Below are 19,702 nucleotides of genomic sequence, written 5' to 3'. Positions count from 1 at the left end.
GGGGCGGAGTTTCGCGTTCGTCTTCTGTGACCTCTTGACGTCATGACGTATTGCGTGGGGTCAGTTGGCGCATCACGACCGAATCTAGACGAGAAGTTGTGCTTTAAAAGTGTATATTTGTTATTTTTATTGTCAAAAATGACAATCGTTTTGCTAGATAAGACCCTTATGCCTCGTTTGGGAATAAGTATTAAATGTTGGGCTCTATTAAAGTCCATTAAAATGAGAAAAATCCTGCAATGTTTTCCTCAAAAACATAATTTCTTCTCGACTGAACAAAGAAAGACATCAACATTTTGGATGACATGGTGGTGAGTAAATTATCTGGATTTTTCTTTTAAGAAAATGGACTAATCCTTTAAGCAAAAGTATTTGATGAACGTTTGTACAGAGGTAGTGTTTAGAGGCTTTTGCATCTGCGCTTGTCATATACATCCTGTTTAAACTTCTAGTATGCTACATTGTTGTCACATGACTTTTTGAATTCATTAAATAAGAATTTGCTTGGAAGATGCTCTGTTTTGCTTTATGCATAATGCATAGCCTACACAGGATACTGTACATAATGTGTATTGCAGTAATTGTAATAGTAGCATGGTAGTATGCTTTTCATTATTTAGCCACATTAAGTAAACAGTATGAAGATCAACAGAATGATCTTGTATTTGTCACCTATGCCGCAATGACACGCAGAAGCATTAGTGAGCTCTGGGTGAGCTCGGGTTGAGATTGGCTAATTTGAGCGTGATCATGCCTCATTTCCCTCTTGAATGCTTGAAGAGAGCCCTCGACAGATGTTACTCATCTTAACAAGGCTTTGTAATAAGATGCCACATGCATAACCACCAAGATTCATATCTCAATAGCCTGAGGATTTCATATCTTCATACATTTTTTAAAAGCAATCTGAGGTTGAGGGATGTGATTCGGTCATATGTGTAGGTTACTGAGAAGGTCAATTGGATGCAGAAGATCTTGAAAGTGTATGATTAGAGGTCTGCAAGGCGATAAAGTCAATATTTAATAATGCACACATATTTATTATCCCAAATACTAGCGCTGACCTAAAGTCATATGCTACTCATATTTTTGTATTTGGTATATTATTAATCATACCAGATTATTCAAATTGTGACCAAATTTTAGATTACATGATCCATCACATTATTTTGTAAAGAATCAATTGAATGGCTGTCAGAGCACACGTTCCCTCTATTCTCCGTATCCAGAAATAAAATTGAATAAATTCCAATCATTGTTATGTGCTAATAGATGGTGCATATCCATGCAAATGTGACATTTATAGTTAAGACCCAATATGCAATGTGTTCCTCTGCTCCGGTCAGTTATTGTCCGACTAAATATTTGATAAGTTATTTATGAAAGCAAATATTGGATCAGGGTTATTGATGCTCATTAGGGCTCTGCCGGAACTGAATTGTTCAAGGATATTACCCAATTTATCATTTATATTGACTCATCTGGATGGGCTGGATTTTCATAGGAAATGATTGACTGGTGCAATTGACCTGCAGCAGATGATAAACAATTTGAACTGTGAACAGGAAATTACAGGTTTAATTTGGTCTCCAGAGGATACTTTAGTTTTAGATAATTATGATTTTGTGTGTGAAATGTGTTGCTTTCTCTGGGTGTAGGTGTGGAAAGGAGATAGATTCTCAATTTATTAAAAAGGTTTTGCATTTTTTAACATTTAACACATGAAAGGTTTGCACCCTTGTAAAATAGATATAGAACAGACTTTTTATATTACATTTATGCATCTGGTACATTTATGCATTTACGATTTTTAATTTGTGACCCTGGACAACAAAACCAGTCATAAAGGTACAAATTGAGATTTATACATCAGCTGAATTGTTAGGATAGGACAATATTTGGCCGAGATACAACTATTTGATAATCTGGAATCTGTGTGCAAAAAATCTGAATATTGAGAAAATTGCCTTAAAATTTGTTCAAATAAAGTCCTTAGCAAAACATATTACTAATGATGAATACATGTTTGATATATTTATGGTAGGAACAAACAAAATATCTTCATGGAACATGATCTTAACCTAAAATCTTGATTTTTGGCATGAAAAATCTATAATTTTCTCCCATAGAATGTGATTTTGGCTATTGCTACAAATATACCTGTGCGATTTATGACTGGTTACAGTGTCGCTTTAGCATTGGAGATGCAAAATTGAGACTTTCTCTTAAAGGCGACATATCATGAAAATGTCTATGTTTGAGTGCTACGGTTGCGTCCCCGGTGTTTCTATCTACCTAGAAAATGTGAAAAAGATCAACCCAGTAACTTAGTTTTGGTAAACCATTTTCTACAAGCATGTGGAAAAAATAGGTAATTGAAATTTGGCTCCCCTTGTGATGTCAGAAAGGGGGTAATATCGCACTGCCATTCAGAGGAGAGATCAGCTCATTTGCATTTAAATGGACACACCCAAAAACGGCACAACTACAAAGTGACAATTTTAACATACTATAATAAATTATTTATATGGTATTTTGAGCTAGAACTTCGCATACGTACTCTGGGAACACCAAAGATTAATTTGACATCTTAAAAAGTCTACTACAAAAATGCCTTGTCTAAGACATGTACGTGAATTTTCTTGTTCTATAACAGGGTTTTCCAAACTGGGGTTTGTGAACCCCTGGTGGTTTACTAGGGAATTGCAGGGGGGTCATAAGTTAATGAAAAAAACGTATTATTTACAATTAAGTCATAAAATTTAAATAAAGATTTTTATTAAAAAGATCTATCATCTAAATAAAACACGTACCATCAAAATATATTTTATATGTCATGTGATCATTACGCAACTACAAAATATAAAAAATCTGAGAACTCATGCAAAATGAACAGATATGAACCAATAAAAGAAAATTATTAAATAACTATGTAAAATACTACTGATAAAACCTTAAAAACAAGTAAAAAAAATAAATGTTTTTAAAGTAGTGCTGGGCAAAGATTAATCGCGATTATTCGCAAATCACAAACTAAAAGTGATTTTTGCCATTATATATAGTGTGTGGTGTGTGTAATTATTAAGTATAAATAAATACACACACATTCATGTATGTATTTAAGAAACATTTACTTGTAATTTATATATATTTTTATATATTCTATATTATATATATACATTTAAAGGTGCAGTGTGTACATTTTAGCAGCATCTGGTGGCGAGGTTGCGAATTGCAACCAAAGGCTCAGTCCACTGCTCACCCCTTGCTTTTGAAACGCATAGAAAAGCTACGGTAGCCACCACCGGACAAACATGTCATCGCCAAAGACAACTTAGTAAAAAAGTTTGTCCGTTAAGAGCTTCTGTAAAAACATGGTGGCACAAAATGGCGACATCCATGTAAGGGGACCCTCGGTGTATGTAGATAAAAACGTCTCATTCTAAGGTAATAAACACATAACGGTTCATTATGAAAGGTCTTTATACACCCCTTATAATATAGTTTTGTATATTATTTTGCATTTCTGTTAAGAGATCCTTCTAAAAATTACACACTGCACCTTTAAGAAATTAATATATAAATAAAAAATTCTGAAACAAATGTATGTTTGTGTGGTTAAATATACATAATAATTACACACAGTACACACACATATATTATGCAAAAAAAATGTAATTAATCGTGATTAATGCACTATTTTAAAGTTAAACACACCAATGTGTTATTCAATTATCAAAAATATTATCTTAGAATCTCAGGTGGTGCTTCAAGTAAATAATTTAGGGCAGAGAGGGTTCGGCTGACAAAAAGTTTGAAAACCCTTGCTCTATAACATCAACATTGGTTTGGATTGTAACATATCACAGAAAAAGCTCTGAGTTTTGTTTCATTTAAAGGAACAGTATGTAAGAAATGTATATCAATTAATCATAAAATGGCCCTGATATGTCCCTAGACATTAAGAAATCATTTTCATTTCAAATATTTATATCACTCACAACAGTGGTCCGGCCAGGATATTGTCATTTAAAAAGTGGAGTTGCAGCCCTCAACTGATGTTTATGTTCTCGTTGTGTATTGGCCACCAGTTGTGTGATTGCAGTACCAGTTTTAGCCACAAGTTTTGTGATTGCAATACCGGTTTTGGCCACAATTCTACATACTGTTTCTTTAAGTATTCTTATATTACACAAGCAACCTCTGACTGCTACGGTTTTCTTCCGGTGAGCAATGTGACAAAATCAGAAGGCCTTCTATTTTAATCAACAGAGCTGTCTACACTTTAAGTGTGTGACGTCTGGTGTGTGTAGGGTGTATGTATTATCAGCGTGTCCTGTCGCTCTATTTATAATCCACCGTATGCTGCGAGCAGTGAGTCACGGGGACCACCGCGGTGATAATTTAGAGCGTTAATTAAATATTCACTCAACGTTGGAGCAACTAATCGAACCGTGACTCATCGGTTCATTCAGCAGACACTGGCATCATGCTTATTCAACAGTGTACAGACACCTGATCCCACCATTACATCTATGACTGCTGCTCAACTCCTAATAACATGGACGTCTCTCTATGGATTCAGTGTTAAGGCTTTAGCTGTTGTACATTCACATAAAATTACTTAATAAATGGCGCTTTTTTGTTTGCAGGACTGAGCGAAAGGGCCATTGAGATTTCTTGATGAGACAGACACGTGTATGTAATTAGTAGTATGCACTCTTTTCAGTGTAAAATGTCTAGATGTTTACAGTTCTCCATTTAATCTCATTGATGTCTTTGAGAAACAATAGAGATATTAAAGGATTAGTCCATTAAAAAAAAAAAATCCAGATAATTTACTCACCACCATGTCATCCAAAATGTTGATGTCTTTCTTTGTTCAGTCGAGAAGAAATTATGTTTTTTTGAGAAAACCATTCCAGGATTTTTCTCATTTTAATGGACTTTAATGAACCCCAACACTTAACAGTTTTAATACAGTTTAAAATTGCAGTTTCAAAGGACTCTAAACGAGGCATAAGGGTCTTATCTAGCAAAACGATTGTCATTTTTGGCAAGAAAAATAAAAAATATGCACATTTAAACCACATCTTCGTCCTCCTCTGGTCCTGTGATGGGGCAGCGCGACCTCGCAAAATTGCGCAATGCAGTGGAAAGGTCACGTGTTACATATATGAAACGCACATTTGCAGACCATTTTAAACAAAAAACTGACACCAAGACATTAATTAGTATCATTCGACATACAACAACGTCGGAACGGTCCTCTTCTCAACACTTGTAAACACTGGGGCGTAGTTTTGCATTCGTCATCCGTGACCTCTTGACGTGATGACGTATTACGTGAGGTCGCGCTGTCGCGTCACAGGACCGGAGGAAGTGCATATTTTTTATTTTTCTTGCCAAAAATGACAATCGTTTTGCTAGATAAGACCCTTATGCCTCGTTTGGGATCGTTTAGAGACCTTTGAAACTGCAATTTTAAACTGCATTAAAACTGTTAAGTGTTGGGGTCCATTAAAGTTCATTAAAATGAGAAAAATCCTGGAATGTTTTCCTCAAAAAACATAATTTCTTCTCGACTGAACAAAGAAAGACATCAACATTTTGGGTGGCATGTTGGTGGGTAAATTGTCTGGATTTTTTTTGGGAAAATGGACTAATCCTTTAAAGAGATGGCTGGTCTTTTTACAGCTTTTGTTAGGCAAGTAATAAAACTGGAGACTTTATCGCATATGAGTGTACCTTACTTGTGAAGCGCTATTCATTTTCTTCAAATGAGAAAAAAATTACAGAGCGTACCTATAAAAACAAAAGAAGCCTTCATGTAAAACAGTTCTGTAATAAATAAGGGAAGTAAAAGGAGCTCAAGATGTATTTTACTATGCCACGAGAAATGCATCATGTGCTTTTTTTGTCCTCAGGGTAGAGCTGGAGTTATAGTAATCATTTTAATTTTGCATGAGCTTGCTCATATTCGCTTATTATGGAGTAATGCACCTGCATCTGTTAATCATACTGTCTGTTGTTGGGATTTTGGAAACCATTATACTAGCCATCCTTTTATACTGTCTGCCCTACTCTTACTTGTCCTTTCTCATTTTTTCTCATTTTTTCAACTCTATTTTCTGCTTTTCATGCTCTGAACACACACACATGCACGCACATTAAAGCTTTGAAGTCAGTTCACAAGGGTCAGCTTGATAAATGACAGAACACAGAGAGGCCTATCTGAACAGAAAATTAGAAAGTTGTAAGGGTATCCAGCTTGTCAGATCAAATTATTTTCATCTCTTGCAACACACACCTGCAGAGATTGGGACTCCTGCATGGGGGAACCGGGGCTAGTTGTCACACGTTATATTTCTCAGGTTAGGTTTATTTATAAATGTCAATTTAGATGCATATCTACATACAATAGCTGTTGTATGTTTTTTGTATGCTTTACAGTTTTCTTTATTACATTGTTACACTTGTGGTCTCTGTAGGGATATGTGAAGGGCCTAGTCTGACTGACATTTTTTTTGTGTATGCATATTGTTTGTTATTTAATCATAAATACGTCACAGTACACAAAAAGCTGTGATATTTCCCAGGACACAAAGTTCATATAACAACAAACATGTAAAGGAAATATTAAAGCATTCACTCTTAAAATGGCTAGGTTTTTTTTAAGCCATGTTGGGTAAATATTGGTCAGAACACATTGCTGGGTTAAAAATAACCCAGCCATTTTTAGTGTGTTGTTTTAGCTAACAAATATGGAGATGTGTGTTTACATTTATAACATTTCCTTTTAAAGAGGTCATTTCACAAGACTTTTTTAAGATGGTAAATAAATCTTTAGTGTCCCCATACATATGTGAAGTTTTAGCTCAAAATACTAGATAATTTATTATAACATGCTAAAATTGCCACTTTGTACAGTAGGTGTGAGCAAAAATGTGCAGTTTTTGGGTGTCCGTTTAAAGGGGCCATGTCACAGGACTTTTTTAAGATGTCAAATAAATCTTTTGTGTCCCCAGAGCACATATGTGAAGTTTTAGCTCAAAATACAATATAAATAATTTATTATAGCATGTTAAAATTGCCGCTTTGTAGGTGTGTGCAAAAATGTGCCGTTTTGGGTGTGTCCTTTAAAATGCAAATGAGCTGATGAAATGCAAATACTGATCACAAGGATGGTGGTTTGTTGAAATTGAAATTCAATTGTTCTGTCAATTATTTTCTCTCTGCACTAAATGGCAGTGCTGTGGTTGGATAATACCACCCCTTAATCTGCACTATTATAATAAGAGCTCCTTATGACATCATAAGGAGAGCCAAATTTCAACTACCTATTTTTTATGTGCTTGTAGAGAATGGTTTACCAAAACTAAGTTACTGTGTTGATCTTTTTCAAATTTTCTAGGTTGATAGCAGCGCTAGGGACCCAATCAAAGCACTTAAACACGGAAAAAGTCAGATTTTCATGCCATGGCCCCTTTAAATGCAAATGAGCTGATCTCTGCACTAAATGGCAGTGCCGTGGTTGGATAGTGCAGATTAAGAGGCGGTATAATCCCCTTCTGACATCACAAGGGGAGCCAAAGTTCAATTCACATGCTTGCAGAGAATGTTTTACCAAAAAGTTACTGGGTTGATCTTTTTTCACATTTTCTAGGTTGATAGAAACACTGGGGGCCCAATTATAGCATTTAAACATAGAATAAGTCCGATTTTCATGATATGTCCCCTTTAAGAGGTTTTTGTATTCATTTTTTTTCTAATCTGCCTCCCCTGCATCACATTTAACTCTTGTTAGGAGTCTATAAAGCTGTATTTGTGAGATACTAATGTTTCATTTTGCAATGCTCTCTCTTACTCTTTTTCAGTTCAACACAAAAGTAAATAACACAGCTTGTTTTGACCACCTTGTTCAAGCTAACGTTCGCAATAAGAAGATTCTGAAAGATGCTGTGCAGAACATAACAGCCAAAGGCATCACCAACTACACCAAAGGCTTCGAATTTGCCTTCAACCAGCTTTCCAACGTAAGCGAGTCCCTCATCTTATTGTGATGAAGGCAAAACACCATACTGTTTTTTTTTTAAGTTTTAGTAGTTGTAATTTTTGTGTGCTACTGACCTCTGCTGGTCATATTGTGTAGTTACACAAACTTGGTCTCAAGCCGGCTAATACTGTATATTTCAGCCAAACATCTCCCGAGCAAACTGCAACAAGATTATAATGCTGTTTACCGACGGAGGAGAGGAACGAGCAGAAGAGATCTTCAGCAGATACAACCTCGACCAAATGGTTTGTAAAAAATGTGAAAGCACAGCTCACACATGCAAATCATTTTTTTAACACGCTTTGCTTTTTGATTTCAGGTGCGTGTGTTCACATTTTCTGTAGGTCAGCACAACTATGACACGGGGCCAATAAAGTGGATGGCTTGTGCTAATAAAGGTAACCGTGGCTGTGTGCAGTCTTTGTCTGCCCTCTAGTGGTGGAAGCACAGATGTGTTACTCAAGATATTTAATGATTAGATAGATTGCTAAAGTTTCTCCGCATGGCATGTTTTACAGGATATTTCTATGAAATTCCTTCCATTGGAGCCATCCGCATAAACACGCAGGTCTGTAAAGTGCCAGTGTTTTACTTAAAAAAATGAAATGTTTGTTAATTGTGCTGTGTACAAATATGCGTTTTTATTTATGTGTTTGTGTGTGTGCACATCTTTGTGTGCTGTTTGTTGTTATTTAGGAATATCTTGATGTGTTGGGCCGGCCCATGGTTCTTGCAGATGCTAAGCAGGTGCAGTGGACCAATGTGTACCTGGATGCCCTGGTATGACATCACATATCGTAAACAAGCTACTTATCGAACATCATCACAGTTTATTTGTAACAATAATTATTTTAACACTGATTTACTGTTTTATCTTTATTTTATCTTTTCATAACATCAGGAGCTCGGGTTAGTCGTTACAGGCACGCTACCGGTGTTTAACAAGACCAAATCCAAAGAGGGTGGATCTCAAAGTCAGGTCAGGCCAGTATTTGTTTTCATAGAGTACATTCATAATAAACAATACATTGCAAAAAATTATTTTCAAGAAAAAAATGTAGTAGTATTTTTTTCTATAAAAATATCTATAAATTCTTAAAATAAGATGCTTTTTCTTGATGAGCAAAACGACCCAAGCAGATAAGCCTAGTTTATAGACAAAAAATATCAAATTTAAGTGATTTTGTGCATAAAACAAGCAAAAAAAAATCTGCCAATGGGGTAAGCAAATAAATCTTAAACATTTTTCTTAAACACAAAATAAATAAAAAAATTATAGAAAAATTTGCTTACCCCATTGGCAGATTTTTCTGCTGCTTTTATGCACAAAATTGCTTAAATTTGATATTTTTGATCTAAAAACTAGACTTATTTTCTTGGGTCGTTTTACTCATCAAGAAAAAGCATCTTAATTTAGGAATTTTTAGATATTTTTACTGAAAACGATAAAAATACTAAGAATTTTTTTTTTTAAAATCATTTTTTTGCAGTGTATGTGACCCTGTTTGTGAAATCCAGACTAAAGTTGTTTTCAATCTTTGACATGACCTTAATCTTAATATTGACTAAATATATCAAGGTTAAATTTTCACAGAATGTTCTTTACAAAAAATAGTAATGGTTAACATTGCATAATTATTTTGTGAAAACAAACGCTGATCTCTTGCCCAATGAACAGATTGGAAATCATGGATATGAATGAACACACACCAGATCACCAGATGTGTTATTAGCGGATCTATTTATAACCCAATGCTTGGAAGCCACAGTGCTATTTTTGTCACTTTTAATAGACTTTAAGTTACAAGTGACGCAAAAGTGTAAACCTCATTATCTTTTGAACGTGTTAACCATGCGGACAGTGGCCTTCTCGGCAACACTACCGTACTAACAGATGTGGAAAATAAATATGGGGCGATATCTTATCCTGAACTTTCCCAATTTAGAGTCTGTGCGTCTGTCAATCCGCATGACCTGAAAATATTTCGTTAGTTTCCGCTCTATCTGCGTCACTGCTTTCTGATAAACTTGATATCAGTTTCCAGCGTGAATGGTTATATGCTGTATCAGGACACGTGGTGCAAAGTTTTGTGATGGTTATTTCTGTCCCGTCAAAGCACATTGCACATTGCTGTGAGAAGTGAATAAGGATGTTATGTTTTCCGAGTGTAGGTTTGCATCATAATTGTGACTTTCCGTTCATGTGTGCCTGATGTCTGTTTTTCTCACTCTCCTATCTCTCATTTAGCATCAAAACCAATTGATTTTAGGAGTGATGGGGGTGGATGTGTCTCTTGATGATATCAAGAGATTGACGCCCCGCTTCACTGTGAGTAACGCACACACTCACATCCTAAATACATCAAGCATGTCACATAATGACCGCATTTCATTTCTTGTCTAGTAGAAATAAAATGTAAAGTGTACATGTATAGTTCACTATAGTATGGATCAGTAAATTATTAAAATTAATAATTTACATCATTTCATTCCAAACCTGCATTGATTTCTTTTGAGCACAATCAGAGGTGTATTGAAGGATACCCTACTTTATTCATTACATGTGCATAAATGCATTTGGCAGTGCTTTAATCCAAAGCGACTTGCAGTGCATTCAAGCTATACGTTTTTTCATCATATGTCAGAGGTGGGACAAAGTCACAAGTAAGTCTCGAGCCTTTGCATTCAAGTCTCAAGTCAACTCCCGACTCAAACTCCAGAGTTGCAAGTCATCAACTTTAAGCTTTAAGTCTTACTGTGCGTTCACACCAGACGCGGAAGAGGCTGCAAAAACGCGCTATTCGCTCGTAGTTGGACGCTTTAACATTTGGAGTGTACTCGCTTCATTCGCGCATGAAATTCTAGTCATTCAAGAAATTCACGTGTAAATTCACGTCAAGGGAGGGGCTTATATAGCTTAAATTGAGTAAACTTACCAGTTTGTTCGACCTCCTCGCTCACTTTCTTCCAAACAAGATCCTTTTAATTTCTGTAAAAGTACGAAGATGTTTCGTGTAGCGATGATGATTGCCCTCCATTGTTGTTTTGTTTTACTGCCTCTGCTTGCTTCCTGTAATCACATCACTGCTAGAGCAAGCTCCTGATTGGTTAACGTGGTGCGAAAATCCGCCAAAGTTTAGATTTTTCAACTCAATTCACGCCATTCGCACTTACCACGCCATAGGACGCCTATTTGCGTCTTTGCATTGACTTGACATGTAAATCACTTGCGCTTGCCGCCTCTTCCGCGTTTGGTGTGAATGCACCATTAAACAAGTCTCTTTGCCCAAATTAGTGTATTAGTGCCCAGATTTACAATTAAGGTTTTTTTACAATGAACTTTTTATGAGGAATTTAGTGTGATTTACTATTCAAGTTTATAATGTGCAGCTGATCGATAAAATTAGGGGCTATGCACTGCAGACTGGATTTACAAGACTTGAATTTATTTGTTTATTCCAAAAGAAATGAAAGTGACATGAAAGTGAGAAAAATGTATTATAACCTAATAGTTACATACACAATGCTCATTTGTTGAAAGAAATAAGTAATGGCGGCTTTTAACAAACATTGATAAGTTTGCTTCTCCCTTGTTGTGTTTCTACTATAATGATTACAAAACCACAAATAAGAGTCCAGACAATGATAGGCAGTTCTTCTTTTGAGCTTTTTACTGCGCAAAAGTAAAACTCGCTGGCCAACAAGACCCTAACCCTGTGTTCATTTCTACAATGGTCAAACAGTACTTTTACCAGAGTTCAATAACACTACACTACATACCTTACTAAATTTACCATGATTACTATAGTATGTGTAGCCAAAAACATGGTTGCATTTTTTTTTGTAGTAAAACCATGGTTTTAAAAGGTATACTTGTGAAATTAATAGAAAATATTTTAATAGAAAATAGTCCTAAATATAAAATTGTAAATCAATATATTGTTTTATGTGAATGAGTAGGCAGAATGATTTTCACATCATTTTGAAGAAAAATCTCTAGACTACTAGATCCTGTTTTGAAAAGTCTTGGGAAAACATGTTTAGAATGAGTTTTGTGGACTTATATCAGTGACTTAAAAATTTAGCTTTTTCAAAAAACACGTATAAACATTTTTCTCTCAAAAATACAAACATGTAGCTCATAATATTGTAGCCCAGTTTGTGCTGAACACAGTGTTATGAGACTTTTGCCATTATTATGTGTTAAGCAACTGGAAAAAGCACAAATGTCAGTGCAGGTCAAAACTTCTACAGGGCCCTAAAAACCCCTTAGACCCCAGAGGGTTAAATTCAAATTATTTTAAGGGATCATATTGCTGCTTGCCTAATTTGTGATTTTTGGCTGCTTAGTTTGTAAAGATCTATCTAATAATTCTGTTGCACCAAACTTTAAACCTTGTTTTTTTTTTAAAAAAGGAGGTTTACATTTAACCCATCATTTTAATAATGGATTTAAGTTATATTTAAGATTAACTTTAGTCCTGTTGCACCATAACTTAAAACTCAGATTTAAATCTAAATTATGGATTAATTTAATAGAGGTTTAAATAAAACGCACATGCAATTAAAATATGTGAATGACTGAACAAAACAGTAGCGGTCTGACACAAACAGGCCTCGCGAGGTGTTTAAAATGTAAGCAGATCACGCTATCAAAGTGTGAAGGTTGCGGCGGAATTCCCGGGATGCAGATGACGGACAAACAAAAGATGTGTGGAATATGTTTAACATTTAACAGCAGCAGTAGCGGTGATGATGAGGTGAGCACCGGTGATCGACACCACGCCTCTCGTTTCTCATGCCTGCGTCCTCCTGTGTGTCTGCTGAGCGGTGATCAAATGGACAGGGCAGAGATGTCAAGCACAACGGGTCAAGTGCACATTGCAGGACCCATCTAGAGTGATACGAACTTTAATCTGATTATGAAGTGTTTATGAAGGCTCAAGTCCAATTCAAGTCTCGGTCATTGTTGTCTAAGTCGACTCTAAAGTCTTCTTTAAGTCGAGTCGCAAGTCATCAAATTTGGGACTCGAGTCCGAATCGCAACACTGCAAAAAATTATTTTCAAGAAAACATTTTCTTAGTATTTTTGTCTTGTTTTTAGTAAAAATATAAAAAAATTCTTAAATTAAGATGCTTTTTCTTGATGAGCAAAACGACCCAAGAAAATAAAAAAAAATCCAATTTAAGTGATTTTGTTCATAAAACAAGCAAAACAATCTGCCAATGGGGTAAGCAAATTTTTCTTGAATTTTTTTAATTTAGTGTTTAAGAAAAATGTTCAAGATTTTTTGCTTACCCCATTGGCAGATTTGTTTTGCTTGTTTTATGCACAAAATCACCTAAATTTATATTTTTTGTCTAAAAAATAGACTTATTTTCTTAGGTCATTTTGTTTATTAAGAAAAAGCATCTTAATTTAAGAATTTTTAGATATTTCTAGTGAAAACAAGACAAAATAACTTTTTGCAGTGAAGTCATGTGAGTTTACCGGTCTAATGTCAAAATTTCTTAATACATAGTTCACAGTCTTTCAAAATTTCTATTTGTTTTTATAAGTGATGTCAGCTCACCACTAGTTAAAACTTAAAATAGTAGGTTGACTTGCAGAACCAAGTTGATTAAACTTAAGACAGAATTTTTTTACACTGAGCCATCTTTTTTATATATGAAACAAAGCTGCCAGGAACAATAAATACAGTACTTGCATGATAATTGGCTTTTCCACAAAAGAAAGAAAATTATGTGGGTTTGGAATGACATAAAAGTCCATAAATGATGACAGTGTTTATTTAGGATGAACTATCCTTTCAATGCTACATAATTCAGTTTAAAAGCAAACAAAGCAAAGCTCGTACGTTAGATGTTTTCTCTGCAAACACTTTAAGAGCCTTGTAATAAAAACAACACCGCATGTTTAAGATGATAAATGCTTCGTTGTTTGGTGGTCTGAGTCTTGCGGTTTCGCACACATACAGTGCGAACCCTCTAAAGAGGAAATAAGTCCAAATGTATAGATTGTAGATTTACAGGGGCACATGTTTGTACTTACCTTTGATTCGTAAATGGTTGTGATTTTCTGTTAAGCTCGGAGGAATGTTTCCAGATGAACCGACACATTTGATTAACGCTAAGTGCTCATGGGTGATTGACAGCTCGGCCCGGCGTTCTCGAGGGATATTAGACTGTACCACAATAGTGAAGGATTAACCGCTGGATCTCTTAGAAACCAGGCCCATTTGAAAGCAACCCTAGCGGGCTTTGGGTTTGATGGTGGTCCTTTTAGCGGAGACGTCCTCACTGTTCTCTTTTTCGTTTGTTTCAGATCGGCCCTAATGGATATTATTTTGCAATCGATCCCAATGGCTACGTGCTGCTTCACCCAAACCTCCAACCAAAGGTACCGAAGCATTCTTTCTACCTAAATGCTTGAAATATGACATCACACAATTTTGGAAACAGGAAGAGATTTTATGGCTGTGTGTGCGGGGCCACCGTGACCTACATCTCATGTTAATACAATTCTTTCTGGTTTGACGTGTATTTGATTATTGCTGAGATTTATCACGTGTTGTGCATATGATTATCTTTCTCTTTTTATCTTAAGCAGTCTTTCTCCCAGCATTCTTTAGCTCTTTGTGTATATATGTTGCATATTTATGTGCTATTCTACCCATATAGGTTTGCCATGTGTGTGATTTTATGCATTTATGTAGACTTAAATCAGAGTAGGTGGCATATATAATTTGGCATGAATGAAAACTGTATGGACAGAGGTAAAGGACGATCAGTGGCATGCCGTAAATCTGTTTCCTTTCTACATGGTAACCCACATACATTGATGTCAAGAATGAGGGTTGTTCGTATGTGATGTTATTTCAGTTAGGGCTGCAAGATATACAGAAACATTGCAAATGTGCATACCGCAATATACATACTGAAATGGTTTGCAGTAACTCAAGGATTTTAATACTTTAAAAAGTTACACTTTAAAAAGTAAAAGTTGGATTAATTTAAAACATTACTTCAATTGGTAACATCTACAAAAGATTAGATTACAAATTTTCTCACATTAAAGTCGTCATGAAATGAATAAAAAAAAATTAATTAAAAAAGTTTATATTTGCCCTAATAATATTTAATCAAAAATGCAAATTTCCCTTTGCGCCTCTCTTTAGTTCCTGTCATGAGGAATGCACTGTAAAAAAATGACTGTCTTACTAAGTATTTTTGGCTTGTTTTCAGTAAAAATATCTCAAAATACTTAAATCAAGATGTATTTTCTTTATGAGCAAAATGACATAAATACAAAAAATATAAAATTTAAGCGAATTTGTGCTTAAAACAAGCAAAAAAACTCTGCCAATGGAATAAGATTTTTTTTGAATTAAGTGTTTATGAAAAAAGTAAATTTATTTTCAAAATTCTTATTCCATCAGCAGGTTTTTTTTGCTTGTTTTAAGCACTAATTTTCTTAAAGTCTATACCTTTCGTCTAAAAACTAGACCCACCTTCCTATGTCATTTCGCCCATCAAGAAAATACCTCCTAATTCAAGAATTTTTTGATGCATGAGAGAAAAGATATGCGATTGCATTAAAGACATTTAAGGTGTGTGCACACTCTTTGCACAAGAGCAGATAGAAATCCATGGAGAGCTATTCATATAAGAGCCTGCGTCCAGTTTGTACAATGACAAATGAACACTTATGCTGCGTTCACACCAAACGCGAATAGAGCGTCTGGCGTGAATAATTTCAGTGTGAAGTCAATGTAAAGAAGTGTTTACGTGCATCTGGAGGTCTTGCGGTGGGAATGAGGCGTTTAGCACGGCACAGTAGATGCGAATCCGCCTTATTCGCGTTTCTTGCGCGAATGACGCAAATTACGTCTACACTGCAAAGAAATGATTTTCAAGAAAAAGATTTCTTGGTATTTTTGTCTTGCTTTCAGTAAAAATATCTAAAAATTCTTAAGTTAAGATGATTTTTCTTGATGAGCAAAACGGCAGAAGAAAATAAGTCAAAAGTCAAAAATATCAAATTTAAGTGATTTTGTCTTGAATTAAGGGTTTAAGAAAAATGTTCACGATTTTTTGTTACCCGATTGGCAGATATTTTTGCTCGTTTTATGCACAAAATCACTTAAATTTGATATTTTTGGTCTACAGACTGGACTTGTTTTTTGGGTCGTTTTGCTCATCAAGAAAAAGCATCTTAGTTTGGGAATTTTTGGATATTTTTACTGAAAACAAGACAAAAATATTAAGAATTTCTTTCCTTGAAAATCATTTTTTTCAGTGTAGGAATTAGCAACAAGATCCAACTCCTCGTTGGGTGAAATGATGTCCCGCCCTACCTTTTTTCCTATCTCATTTCAGAAGCCGTTTCGATAATATACGTCTTTCAGGGCTTGACATTTACACCCGCCAAATGCGGGTAGATTTCACCTGTGGCAGGAAAAACAGCCACTCCCACTTTGGCGGATTGAATATAATTTTTTAATTGTAGTTTTCTTTAAAGCCAAGTGAAATAATAAACAATGCGTGGTGCGACGCTACGAAATTGCAACTTCTATGAGCACTCCCTGCACCAAGTTCAAGGATTTTTTGAGGCGTTTAGCGTAGCATGGTAGACTCAAATTCGCCTCATTTGCGCATCTAATTTGCGTGAATGACACAAATTGACGCGCAAATGATGCGAATTAAGTTGAAAAATCTGAACTTTATTGGAAAATTGTGCCACGTTAACCAATCAGGAGCTTGCTCTAGTAGTGACGTGATTACAGGAAGCGAACGGCGTTGGTTGCAGAAGCCTCTCCCATAACACGAATTTCCGCATGAATGTATCGAATGACTAGAAGCGAGTAAACTCAAAATCTTCAAGCGTCCAACTACGCACGAATAGCAAGTTTTTGCCACCTCTACCGCATTTGGTGTGAATCCAGCATTAAGGAGAGGGATACGCATTCGCGCATCATACTGTGCTTTTCTACTTTTACACAACATGCCCTCTCGACATTTGTAAGTAAATTAGCACCTTAAATGAGGTCTTAAATCATTTTTAACAGAAACCAAAATCAAGTTTAAAAAAATACAATCTGCATAAACAAGTTGACACTAAAATTCAACATGTTCTGACTAAGCAGTGTTTACTGCTGTCGTAAACACATTTAAAATGTTTAGTTTTTTTGTGTTTATCTTTTAGTTAATCTTTCACACCCCTGCAACCTCTTTTATTATATTCACTAGAAGCTACTCTATTATAGACCAAAAATATACAATTTAAATGAATTTGTGCTTAAAAAAAACAAAAAAATCTGCCAATGGCGTAAGCAATTTTTTCTTGAATTTTTCTTTAATCAAGTGTTTAAGAAAAAAAGTTCAAGATTTTTTTGTGACTCTATCCCTTTTATTTACATTAAATATACATTAAACATGAAGTCCAGTTACAGCATATTGCCTGAAACAAACAGGAACATCTGCTATTAATTCAGCACATATTTTTATTGCCAAATGTATCTGACCTCATGTATGAACATGCATTTGCCGCATGTAAACATGCGTCTGTACATCTTTTCCTGTAGATTTAAGCACACAGCCCTTCTGCAGGGTGAGATTTGTGCGTAACCTTTGCAAATCGTCCAAAGTCATACGCCACACAACTGCTAGCAAACCTGCATGTTCCTCTTGATACACATCAGTCTATCGGACCGATCTTTTTGATTCTGGTTTTCCACCACACACTTGGGTCAGTCATATTAAATCTTATAAACAGATGTTTGTATGAGAAAAGAGATGTCTTTGAACGGCGATGGAGATAAGCAGGGTTGTAGTTTATCTTCGGTCTGGACCGTAAAAGCACCGTCCATCACGTTGCCTCGGACAGTACCAGCCCATTACGATAAACTCTCGGTTTAAGGAGTTAAAGCATATTAAATATATTACGTCTGGTCTGGAGTAAATAGTTTGAGAATAGTTTAGACATTCTTTGATTTAAGATCAAACCATAATCGCAAAAGTGTGAGCGTTGCAAGTTTTTACGTACATTAGATTCTTCGAGATACCTGCGTCTAAAGATACGCGGTGGTCTGAGAAATGTTTGCTGTTCAATCCGTATTACAATAACAAAGCTCCAGGTCTAAAATATGGATGGTATTAACTTCTTTCCACAAGGCAGTCAATCAAACATACAGAAGACATTTCCATCCCCGGCGTCAGCGGGAGCGAATGTGACATATTTCCATCTACCCGCAGAGTAACATCCTCCGGCTTTAGATTAAAGGGAACGGGACGATTCGGAGGTTTCTTTGAAATGAAGTTACCGAAACAAACTCGGAACACAACTCGCAAACAATGCTGTTTTTTAATGAGCTCTGCTATATTGTTAAAACCATAAAACTTAGCGAAACGCATGTGCCATGACAACGTAAACACCAGCAGACTTTCACCAATCTTTTATTGCTCCCAGCGGGATCCTGCATTAACTCCATGTGTTCAGCAGACGGCACGATCCGGTCGGTTTTAGTTTAGTTTAGCGAGCCCGTTCTGATCAGATTTGAAGGCTTGATCTTTCAAGGACAGATGTTGAGACGTGATCCGGTACGACTGCGGATCGGACGCACTGATTGAGGGAGACACTGAGGCATTGATACTTTGAACCGTGGATGCTGTACTTAACCTTGAGTAAGGCTGATATGCAAACACAAGGGGTGCCAGATCTTTTAGAAACAGTTCAAAGTAACACATGCCTGAATTTGTCAGCTAAAGTTAACAATACGCTGCCGAGTCTTTCGAGGCGACTTTGAACACATCAGGAAGGGCTAATTTGGTTTTGAAGGCTCCGAAATTGAACAAGCCCTAGTAGTATGTCGGCCACATGTTGTCCCGCCTGCCGGCGAGCAACACAGTAGGAAGATTCATACGATGAGATTGAATGCTTTGTTTCCTTTTAACAGTCTCTTCTGTGATGGATTGCAGCGTACAAAAACAACACTGTTAACAAGCGTGGTCTTTTTAAAGGGCCGGCGTCCGTTTAGAATTTCACCTATAAATCATTCTTTTGTATTTTCACGGAAATGATATAGGCTTGTGTTTACCCTTTCCATGTTTTTGATTAGAAAAGGATTCTGAATCGTCGCCAAAAGCTAAGTTGCAAGTTTGCCATTTCATTCCCAGAGGTAAGACTGTTGTAGTGAAAACTGTGGTAGTTTGATATTGTGCCAAATAGATTGTTTATCTCCTATAGGTTAGGTATCTAGACTGCTAACTAGGTAGTATTAGATGACTTTGTAGGGCTTTTAGATGACGTAAATATTTCACCCAAACCCGTATTGTAATGTAAGCTTCCTCTGTTTTACATTGTTACATTAACTCTACATTGTATAAATACACATTTGTTTCCTGTCACCCTGCTCTAAATCTGTGCACTGATAGGAGCGTGTTTGATTTCAGCTTGTAGTTTTTGGGAAAGCAGTTGCCCAAAGCTCATGAGATATTCCATGAACAGTCTGGATGTTCTGCTTTAGAGACTTGCATCTTTGCTGGCTTCTGTAAAATTTCTCTCAAGCTGTGTGCATGCGATCTCATTCAATTCAAAGGAAGCTTGGGCTGTGTCTGAAATCGCATACTGTGACAGTAGGTACTGAA

The 19,702-nt window shown here is 35.9% G+C and overlaps 1 protein-coding gene across 6 annotated transcripts in view; it reads left to right on the top strand.

The window, feature by feature from the left end:
- LOC129418742 (voltage-dependent calcium channel subunit alpha-2/delta-1) overlaps nt 1–19,702 on the top strand; it is a 146,925-nt gene that overhangs the window by 70,843 nt on the left and 56,380 nt on the right. For 4 of the 6 annotated variants that reach the window (XM_055173606.2, XM_055173607.2, XM_055173608.2 and 1 more), the window contains exons 11-18: nt 7,878–8,036; nt 8,197–8,301; nt 8,376–8,454; nt 8,575–8,624; nt 8,753–8,836; nt 8,958–9,035; nt 10,305–10,385; nt 14,382–14,456. In XM_055173606.2, coding sequence (XP_055029581.2) covers nt 7,878–8,036; nt 8,197–8,301; nt 8,376–8,454; nt 8,575–8,624; nt 8,753–8,836; nt 8,958–9,035; nt 10,305–10,385; nt 14,382–14,456 — 711 coding nt within the window. Of the gene's footprint in view, nt 1–7,877; nt 8,037–8,196; nt 8,302–8,375; nt 8,455–8,574; nt 8,625–8,752; nt 8,837–8,957; nt 9,036–10,304; nt 10,386–14,381; nt 14,457–19,173; nt 19,234–19,702 lie in introns of all 6 variants that reach the window. The other 2 variants (XM_073853754.1, XM_055173609.2) reach the window with 2 other exon arrangements.

This window comes from Misgurnus anguillicaudatus, chromosome 15 (assembly GCF_027580225.2).
Source record: "Misgurnus anguillicaudatus chromosome 15, ASM2758022v2, whole genome shotgun sequence".
NCBI lineage: Eukaryota > Metazoa > Chordata > Actinopteri > Cypriniformes > Cobitidae > Misgurnus > Misgurnus anguillicaudatus.
The sequence above is the reverse complement of the archived record's forward strand: the minus strand, read 5'-3'. Positions and strand labels throughout refer to the sequence as shown.